Source organism: Mytilus californianus, unplaced genomic scaffold (assembly GCF_021869535.1).
Source record: "Mytilus californianus isolate M0D057914Y unplaced genomic scaffold, xbMytCali1.0.p SCAF_10, whole genome shotgun sequence".
Taxonomy (NCBI): domain Eukaryota; kingdom Metazoa; phylum Mollusca; class Bivalvia; order Mytilida; family Mytilidae; genus Mytilus; species Mytilus californianus.
Genome location: NW_026262582.1, coordinates 64,867,872 through 64,879,045, shown reverse-complemented (window position 1 = coordinate 64,879,045; position 11,174 = coordinate 64,867,872). Strand labels below are relative to the sequence as shown.

The following is an 11,174-nucleotide window of genomic DNA, read 5'->3' as shown; positions in this document are numbered from 1 at the left end:
AGATAATAGGCAAATATGAAAAAATGGTAAAATTCGTCATTTAAGGGCAATAACTCCTTTAAGAAGTCGTCTGACAGGTTTGATGTAAATAAACAATAGGTAGAGCTCATTATTCTGAACATTTTTACCCCTATCTTCTATTTCTAGCCATGTCGGCCATGTTGGTTAGCAGGCGGGGTTATCTGACACTTTTTTTTTAAACTAGATACTCTAATGAAGATTGTGGCCAAGTATGGTTAAATTTGGTCCAGTAGTTTGAGAGGAGAAGATTTTTGTAAAAGTTAACAACGACAGACGCCAAGTGATTAGAAAAGCTCACTTTGATCCAGGTGAGCTAAAAAATGTAAAACTTTTAGCGAAAACGGAAATTCTGATTCATCCGGGGTTGTTTTGGTTTGTTTTATAATGATTACCTCCCTTTATCTAAGCGCGAATTTCCGTTCAATTTCCGCAAATAAACAAGAGTTTGATCGAAGACAACAATTATGACAGGCTGTGAAACATGAGAATATTGATATTTTTATGGATAGCTTTTATCTGTACAACTCTATCTGCAGGTAATTTAAGTCTGATCACTTTCATCATCACATTCTTGCCTCATCTTATGAAACCGAAAATACCCCTTTTTTTAGCATTCCTCAAGGTATACTCATTACAGGTAAACAGGTTGTAAGTTGTGAGTTCTTTTAAACGCTGCTCTAAAAGTCGAACCTCTCAGTCTTAAAGAACGAAAAGAAAACGTTAAACCAATCAGGTTATACAGTTATAAGAGATACGGGTTCAAAGTTCTTGCTCCTATAGTTCATCTTAATGACTAATCCCTTTTTGGATACTGGGTTAGGAGTAAATTTTCGATTTGACCACCAAATGAATCCATTATTATAGTCTAAAAACAGTATGGAAAATTTCAGGAGGGTCCACACCTGGAATCTGCATTTTACACAAACATTATTTCATACACTTGATTCAGGTACATATGTAAGCACCAAAACCTACATATTTTATTTCCAAAATCTGTAAATACTTCAAAAATACCTTGTCTCAAACAATAGTCAACTCTATCTATCACATTCCAAAATAATAGAAGGGGATGGAAAACATGATTTCCATCACACATGTTGGAAGTCTTGTGACCGCTTCTGTTGGTCTTATCATACATATGTAGCTTGCTTGTCTGAAACGTGGCAAGGTATTGGTTTGAACCCGGTCTCACTAATTAGCGACAAGAAGAATTTTAGCGACAAGAAGCGACAAGAAGCGTAAGAAGCGACAAGAAGAATAAATTTAGCGACAAGAAGCGATAAGAAGACTATTTAGCGACAAGAAAACTTAATAAAAATACTATTAAAATAAATATATTAAAAAAATATGCATTGACATTTTTATTTTAATATACGGAAAGTAAAGTGATTTTCATTTTTTTAAATATATTGATAGATATTGATAAATATAGAAATTTCCCTGTCATAGTATGATATTAATTTTTACATGTTCTTGTGTTTTAGAACAATAATATATTTATTTTATAAATTTTTTAACACTCTCTTTGTCCAGAAAAGATAATGTTACTAAAACGTGAATATTTTATTTGGGTATTGACTTATCAAACGATATGTATGATGATTATGCATAGTTTAAAGTTGATTCAAGATTAAAGGTAATTAAAGACAATGTTGTGTGTTCAACAGTTGCTCACTATTTACAATTATTGTATCATTCTGGCGCGTGTAGTTGTATAGTCTGACGCGTGTATAAAGTTATAGGTGTTAATTGAATGTTATTGTAGCAATACAATAAGGGACACACGTCATTTACTCCAACCATGATTCTAATTTGTTCATCCTTAAGCGTCATTATGCTTCTATGAAAAGAAGTAATTCTTACAAGAAAATAATCAGCTGGTTCGAAAAAAATGCCTGGCCATTCTCTTGAAACCATGAAGAAAGCAATAGCAGAATACATAGGTACCTATCCTATTAAACAAACAAAATATTGCTGATGATATATGCAAGCTGTCATCAATATTAATTCTTTGAAAGAAATTGTTCAGATCACAGGCAAACCTCCAAATGTTATCTTGACTCATTAATTTCTTCATCTATCAATATAATAAAAAAAATGAAAATCTCTTTATTGCTGTCAATGCATATTTTTTTTAATATATTTATTCTAATGATATTTTTTTAAAGTTTTCTTGTCGCTAAATAGTCCTCTTGTCGGTTCTTGTCGCTAAATTTATTCTTCTTGTCGCTTCTTGACGCTTCTTGTCGCTTCTTGATGCTTCTTGTCTCTAATTAGTGAGACCCTTTGAACCAAAGCTTGGTCAAACTAAAAACCTTAAAATTAGTATTTTCAGTTTCTTGACCAAGAATGCAGCATTTTGCAGTATAAAGAGCAAAGACTGGTTGGTTGGGGTCAATATAACATGTCTGGGATGGGGAGATTGCTTTCAGTCAACTGTTACCTTATGGGCTTGCAGGTTAAAATTCTAACTCAGTGTACCTGTCTAGTTCAAAGTAGGGCACTAAATAGTGGAGGTTATTACCAACCAACCATGATTAGGACACATACAAATTTCTGGAAACAGACCAGAAAAAAACTTGAGTACTTTTTTATTATGATCAATTACAATATAGTTTGAAAACAAGCACATTATGTTAATTTGCTAAAATAGGATTGGTTAATAGATAAAGCAAGCAATTTCATTACAAAACTTTCATCAATGATTTGGATGCAGTAATGCATGATGATCATGATGATGTACATGTACCTTTCAAAAGGTGGGCAAAACGTACCCATGAGAACCCCACACCGCCTGACAAACCAATCTCAGTGCTCCAGCTAGAAATCAAAAGGGGCAGGGTGCCAGTGGAGGGCAGGGCACTTTTTTATGAAAGGAAAAGGCACTGCTCATTTCCTTTGTCTACGTTTCTGTGTGTATCACGAGTTCACATTCTTTTTTTTACTGTATATGTTGTTAATAAAGATGCATAAGTTGTTGTTTTGATTATTTATTCTATAAAATTTCCATTAGAAAATGTAATTCATACGACATGTTCATAAAACATGTCAATACACATTCATACATCACATCACTATAAACCTATAGAGGCAAATTAACTTACTATTTCCCCCCCCCCCCCCCTTTTACAAAAAAAAAAAACCAACAAAAACTAAACATCTCATAGTCTAGCATACATGTGACAGAGTTGTCTTATTTCAGAATTTCCAGCTAGAGTTTGGCCCTCAAAACTTTTTTTCATTGTTTGTGTTAAGGAATTATTTAGTAAAGCTTCATCAAGTTGTTGATGTCATGATAGTTTAACTTCACACTACCCATTTATGTAGGATTGCAGCTTAACATCATCATAACAATTCAACTTATAAATTTCGTAATTGACAATGTATTGAACATGAATTGCTAAAAGTATGATTATCAAAAATAAATTGCAATATATTTTTTTTGGTATGTTCAAAGACAGTTAATATCCTTAAGGTAACATTCTTATATAATTTTGTATTCAATTGGTAATTTATTCCTATTTTTAGTACTAGATAATATTTTAGGAGCACAAATTTGTAAGAAGCTAAAACAGGGGAAGTAACTCCAAAATTAATTTCTGACACGTTTACTGTTTGCTTGTCGCTCACAAGTTGAGATGGACGGCGTTTCTGTGAAGGCATAGTTGTATTTTGATGACTTAAATTCTATTCTAAAGTCATGGAAGTCTTCATTTATACACTCTTCTTGGAGATCGAAAATGCCGACCCAAGCTAAAAACACTCGCTGACACATTCATCAAATTTATGACAAAAAGGTACATTGTCTTAATTAAATTACCTAATTATTAACACCTTTGAAGTCATCCACTGTAATTGATTGTAATGACATGATTAACCTGGGGGCAATCACCTGGTGTCATATATGTAATTTAACTTTGTGATAAGAAATCGATGAAACAAAAGGCAATTTTATCAAAACGGCACAAGGGTTTTTGGGAAAAAGGCGTCAGGGCAGAAGGGCCCGGATGAAGGCACCCAGGGCGCGGCTGAGGGCACCCAGGGCGCGGTGCCCTTCTAATTTGGGCTAACGAGACCACTGAATCTATATATATATATACGTGATATAGTGTTATGGTGAAGTTTTATTGATATGAAATTCATGAATTGAAAGTCAGAGCAAATGTTGCTTTGCTTTATTTATTTGGAACTTTATTTTTTGTCAGGAAATGTATCGCTTAAGCTAAAATATTTTGAGACTTTGAAGTCATCAGACATTCGATCAAGAGTCAGAAGAAGTCCAGATCCAAATCCAGCTTCACGTTTACATGAATTCTGGTTTTCATCATTTGGAAGGTAAGTTTGTTTTAATTTGGACAAAAAAAAATATGTTCTTGTTTCCTGTCTCAGACCCCCTAACCCTAATTTTGTTCATGCATTAGTGGAAAAGTTGTCTGAATCTGACAGATTTTCAGGTTAATATTGTCTCCTCCAAATATAAACAAGAAGTCAAGCAGACAATAACATGAATAACAAAATGAGAATGATGTATCAAGCTAGCTTCTAAAATTATCAGTAATGCTCATTTGGCATTAGTTTTGAGTATCCTCTGTTCTGATATTAACCTGCTACATATCTCAGTTTAAAAAAAAAATTACCTAACTACCTTCCCTTTTTTATTTTAGCTTGGAGGCAAGAAACAAGCATATATATATTTTGATTGCCTTAGGACATCTTACAGCACATTTACACAACAAAATTTAATTGATTGACATTCACATGATTAACTACAAAAGCTACATGTATACACTCAGCTTATACATTATTTAATTAGACAGTGTTCAAAGATTTTTTGTTTTGTCCTCTTATTTTTTAAGAACATAAATGATAAAAAATATAATTTCAATTATTGAATTCATTGACCTGCGTTTATGAGTAATATAATTTGAATTGAAGTAGTTTAACATCTTTTATAATATTAATGCCCCGCTGTAGCGGAGAGGGCATTAAGTTTTACCCTTGTCCGTCTGTACGTTCGTACGTCCGTTCGTACGTCCCAAAATTGGTTTCCCTTCTCTAACTTTAGTTTGCCTCAACCAAATGTCATGAAACTTATACACAATACTTATTACAACAAAACACAGATCAAGTTTGAATTTTTGTGGTGTCACTTTTACCGTTCTAGAGTAATGCCCCTTTACAAATGGAAAAATTGCTGAATTTTTTGTTTCTGTTCTCTAACTTTAGTTTGCCTCAACCAAATGTCATGAAACTTATACACAATGCTTATTACCACAAAGCTCAGATCAAGTACAAATTTAGGTAGCGTCACTTTTACAGTTCTTGAGTAATATCCCTTCATAATGTTATATGCAAGTGGGGGCATCATATGTGTCCCATGGACACATTCCCCATTTATTTTTAATTGACTCAATAGACTGAATCTGTTGGTGCTTTGTTAGAATTTGAAGAAAGATCAATGCCTGTACCAAGTCCATTTCTTTGATGTGTTTCAGCTTTTAATTTTGCCATTTGATAAGGGACTTTCCATTTTGAATTTTCCTTGGAGTTCGGTATTTTTGTTATTTTACTTTTTATTCTGATTGACAAGATGACTCAGTTATATTTAACTATATTGAAATACACCAACTTCACTAATCCAATACCTGTGAACTCTCATATGTTGAAATCTTGCAGTCAGTTGGGTTTTTTTTTCGTGTATGGTTACTGTGTGAAAGACACCTGCTTCTGCTTACATGTATATCAATTGTTTTTATTCTTTATTTTTTCAGAAATTTTCATTTAATGTTAAAGCAATCATCTGTAGTGACAAGAAAAACTAAAGTGACAGTGATAACTCCAAGTGGGAGCAAAGTTGAAAACCAGTTAAATTTACAAGACTTTTTTACTGGAACAATAGCAGGTAAGATTAGAGATTTTTGTAATCCTTTTTTTCATATGAGCTTACTACTGTAAGTTGACCAGCTCTTAAAGAAGATGTGGAATGATTACCAATAAGACAACCCCCCACCAGGGACCAAAAGACATGCATATCTTATGGTTTATGAAATAAGATGATGAAGGGGCATGGCACCAAATTTTTTACAGGACGTCAAGAAATTATGACAGGGTGCCATGTACTCTTAAAACCTCTAGGCAACACTAATAAACAACTTTAAGCCACTGTAAAATCTTCAACAATGAGTGAAAGGATATTGTATAGTAAGCTATAAAAGGCCCAGGAATGACAAAATATGAATCAATTCAAAGGAAAAACTAGTGGCCTGATTTATGCTAAAACAATAAACGAAAAACTAATATGTCAGACATCAACCAAACACAACCACTAAATTACAGGCTCCTGACTTAGGACAGGAATATTTAGGAAAGGAACATAAAAAATGTGGTGATTTTAAACATGTTTCTGAGTGCTCAACCCTTCCTTGATTGCTAATGAGACAACTATCCACAAGTGACCAAATGATACAGAAATAACAACTATAGGTCACTGTACGGCCTTCAACAATGAGCAAAACCCATACCGCATAGTCAGCTATAAAAGGCCCCGAAATGACAATGTAAAACAATTCAAAACAAGAAAACTAAAGCCAATTACCACTGATAAAATAATTCATGTTTTCACAGGAAAAAAATGTAGACTTGTAAAAAAATTGTTTTATATTTATTGTATATCTCATAAAGAGATCAGACATTTTCAATGTTTTTGTTTTAAATTGATTTAATTCATTCTTTTGATAGGTGAAGATGGTGCCCATGTGGAGGCTCATTGGGAAGACAATCTACTCTCAACCTCTATCACTACAGCAGACGACATCTATGTCATTGAGGTATAGTAGAATTTAATGTGCTTCCCTTTGCCTTTATCACCCTGCTCAGTAGTTCCTTAATTCTCATATCACTGCAATTAGATGTGAGCAGAATTCATCAGCAACGTCATAATGCCTGAGAAGAATTATCAGGGATGTCACAGTGTACATGGTGTATGAGGAGATATTTGTAACAGTCTTAGGGAGTGCAAAAGACCATAAATAGCAAGATAAAATGAATATTGGCTTTCCTGCGTATAAAGGTCCTAAAAATCAGCTGCTTGACATGATGTGAATCTTTTTTGCTTGTCCACTATGGTCATTCGCCAGAAAGTTCACATTGTGGCTCATGGCTGATTTTTTAAGATGTCAATTTTTAAATTCCTGATAATCTATACTTATTGGCTAATCAAGTCAGAGAAACACTTAAAGAAAAGATTTTTTGGTTGCTTATTTGTATAGTGGCAAATATTTCATGCATGTTCAAGGCAATTTTTAAAGACTAGATTTACCAAGTCAAAACAGCAAGGCATTACACATAAAAAAAATGAAAAGAATTAATACAATATCACATCTAGTCAAATTATCAAATTAGACCAGTCAAAAGGGCACGTACTCACACAAAACATGAATAATTTTAGTTTAAATAAAAATAAAAATTTGGAAATATACAATTGATCTTATTACCAATTATGGAATCTCTTATTGATATTCAGTAAACCTGTGCAAACCAGATTCCTTTTGCTACAATTTTGGAAGATTTAAACAGTGTGTCATTTTCCTCAGGTTTAAAAATTACCAACAAAATACAAAATCTTACAACATGTAGTTATGAATTTTAATAAATCACAAATAGAAAAGATTGAATGAACTGTAATTGATCATTTCTTGATTTTCCCACATTTTTCTTGATTAAAAAAATTGCATAATTTACAGCCATCATGGAGAGTGCTAGGAGAATCAACAAATCACAGTTTAATAGCATACAGAAAATCTGATGTGAAATTGGAGGAACTTCATCCTGGAGGAGAAAAGTAAGTCAAGGTCAAAGTGAGGGGGATGTCATGCTTTTGTGATGTGGGGGGGGGGGGGGGGGGTTAACAAAATAGGGATGTGTGATATAGTGAAAAAGTGAGGTCTGGGAAAAAGAAGTAAAAAATGATATAAAAAAGTGGAATTTGGGAAATGAGCACCTCTCATTTCATCCCCCTTCAACATGTTCAAAGTAATTCACATTATGAAAAAGTTACATGAAAGGTTGAATGCAGTTGTTTAGAAGAATTAAAAAACAGACACACATACATTCAAATAAATTGACATACATTTGGTTTCATAAAGCATATTCAAATACTGTAAATTCAGAAGTTATGGCAATGTTTTTATAAATGTGAAAAATGCGACGGTATCAGATTGGCAATAATAAAAACTCGCATTCATAATTTTAGTAGTGATTTTCCTTTATAAAAGTTTAGATTGTAGTAACATAACATGGTCAATTGATTTTTGTGAAATCTTAAATCATGCTCTTCTCCTGTATAAAATTCTGTGTAAAAAATTAGTTTTGCTGATGCTTACATTTTTAGTAGTTTGCAAAAAGAACACATGATATTTTGATATGGGTAATCTTTACTTATCAAAGTGTTTGTTTAAATGCCTAATTTGGCATTCAACTCAGAAAAGATATTTTTAGGATAGAATTTTGCTGACTGCAAGATTTATACGAGAATTTTATATTTTCATAGGGTAAAGTTTTGTGCACAAGATGATAAATATGATAAAAGTCATAACAGAGCTAGTGAATATTTCCTGCAGATGGCAGCACTTAATACTCAGACACAAACAAGTGAGTTTTAATACATAACCTTATAAGGTGGCATAAAGATAACATAAGCAAGAATACTGTGTGATTGATGAGGGGCGGAAAGACATTTTTCGTGGATGTCGGGATTGGGCCTTTATTTTTTTCAGAAATTCAGGATTGGCCTTTTATTTTTGCAGGAATTTGAGATTTACACATATCGGGACTCAGGAATTAAAGATTAAGTTTCCGGGATCCGGGAAAGAATGCTTTATTTTTTCTGGAATTCTGGATGACCCCCCCCCCTCCTACCGCCTCTCTATGAATAGAAATTAAATGGAGCAAGTGAACACTTATTTGGCTCCTAATAATCATGATTGATGCTTGATAGTGTGAAAATACAATACATTTATCTCCATTGTATTGAAGCTGCAAAAATATTGTCAGAAATAAATATTTTTTTAAACACTGAAAGCGAAGCAAGTTTATTCAAACCACTATAGATGGTATCAATAATTGTCTTCGAGCAATGAATTCCTTCTAAATCTGTTTAACAAAAATAAATGTTACATTGGAATTAGAACTGTCGTGGACTCGATGAGGATTAAATATGAAGTTTTTTGTGTTACTGTGGATTCATTTATTATCATCAGGAACCAATTTTCGTGGAATGAGGAAGGATTTTATTTTTGTGGATACTTGATGTAGTGGTTTGCAAAATTTTGGACACAAGCCTATAGGGAATTGATACTTTGCTGAACACATAAATTCCTGGTTCACCTATCCCCAAGCAATCCACGTGGATTGGTACTCCACAAATAATAATGAATTCACACTATCACAGATATAACATTTTAAATTTGTTGTTACCAGGGTGATAATTTTCTTTTTGTAGGTCAAAGTAGAGTTAAAAGAGAAAACATTAAATCATTTGGTATTAAGAGAGTTTGCAAACTGTTTTTAGTTGCGGACTTTGAATTCCATAAAAATGTTGGTGACGGAAGAGCTCATACGACAGCAAATTATATTGTAAGTAAAAGATGGCATTGTGGAGTACAGATACTTAGGGCTGTTAAAAAGATTTATCGAGTAAGGGGATAAGAGGCACTCAAATTAATTAAATATGGTTGGTTGCATTTTCCTAAGAAGTTTGTAAGAGTTATAAGTAAAATGAAAACTTTTATTATATGGATGGTCAGGGTCTTAAAAAGTGCCTCCCATGCGACTATCTGTTTATCAGCCCTTACATTATATAAGCATACAGTTTAGAGGTTTTAATATTGAAATTGAACTATTATCTAAAGATTTTATATATTCAGATTTATTGATTTATTTCTCAGTTTTTTTAGAATCATTTTTGTGTCATAACTAAAGAAGACTTTATGGGAAAATGAGAGACCTTAAATTTTACCCAAGTTCTGCACAATGTAGAATTGCAAAGTAAAGTAATGAATGAATCAGGGGTCACTACAACTGATTCACATCCTTAAATTTTATAACCCCTCTTCCCCCCTCCCCCCTTAGATCTTACTGCCAAATAGATGTTTAATGTTAAAAAAACACAGACAAATTCAATATCAATTTGGAAATCATGAGAAAAATAACCCAAATAATTTTGTTGTTCCCTTCACCTTTTCTTACAAGTGAGAATTAGAATGAAATAATTGTACTATTTATTCCTTATTATAATGAATGATCGAATATTCGAAAACCTATTTGCATCACTTGTTGGTTTTATTTTGCAGATAGGCACTTTGAACAAAGTAAATGAAATATTTAGAAGAACAAAATGGCCAGATGATAGTTCAGATCTTATTGGTCTGGGATTTGAAATTGCTGAGGTAAGGATACACCTACCAATACATGTACTACCATCCTTCCTCATAGTTTAGTGATTGTGCTATATATACAGCTTTCACGTAAATTACCAAAAGATGTATTCAGATATTCCAACTTTTGATTGAAAGCATCCTTTATGACAGTAAATAATAAGATTCACATCAATTATAGCAAATTCGTCACTTTTACAAAGATCGTATAAGCCTTTTTCACTACATTTGATATTTACTATCCAACATTATGATAATTGTTACATGTGATTAAAATTCCCAGAATAAGAAATCATCCCTCAAACGTTAATTGGAGTTAATTTCACCACAGATATCAGTTTAGATTAATATCAGTGTCCCAAATGATGGTTAGAAGTTGGTAAGTGAAATAGAAAGACTAGAAAAAGTTAAAAAAAAATCACATATTATAGTGAACTCGTATAAGGGGCATATACTATACAAACAAATGGAACCCTTATTTGTTCAAAATTATTTTGTAGTTTATTCTATTATTCTGACCAAAACTGCTAGACCTCAGACATAATAATGAAATACTTTGGTGTTTTGGAATAAAAAAGACTGGTTCATTTGATCTATTCTATAACACTATCAAAGTATGGTACAATTTAGGATGTCATTTCAACATTAATTTAGTTGTGTTTAAGTATTTTATAAGTGGGAGTCACCAACTATAGACCACATGATTTCTGATAGTAAAAA

At 32.6% G+C, this 11,174-nt stretch overlaps 1 protein-coding gene across 1 annotated transcript in view; it reads left to right on the top strand.

Moving 5' to 3' along the window:
* Positions 1-422: 422 nt before the first annotated feature.
* LOC127718401 (ADAM 17-like protease) overlaps positions 423-11,174 on the top strand; it is a 34,928-nt gene continuing 24,176 nt past the window's right edge. The window contains exons 1-8 of the mRNA XM_052224406.1: positions 423-557; positions 4,227-4,356; positions 5,793-5,923; positions 6,760-6,848; positions 7,764-7,861; positions 8,570-8,670; positions 9,521-9,654; positions 10,371-10,466. Coding sequence (XP_052080366.1) covers positions 503-557; positions 4,227-4,356; positions 5,793-5,923; positions 6,760-6,848; positions 7,764-7,861; positions 8,570-8,670; positions 9,521-9,654; positions 10,371-10,466 — 834 coding nt within the window. The 5' untranslated portion in view covers positions 423-502. The remainder of the gene's footprint in view (positions 558-4,226; positions 4,357-5,792; positions 5,924-6,759; positions 6,849-7,763; positions 7,862-8,569; positions 8,671-9,520; positions 9,655-10,370; positions 10,467-11,174) is intronic.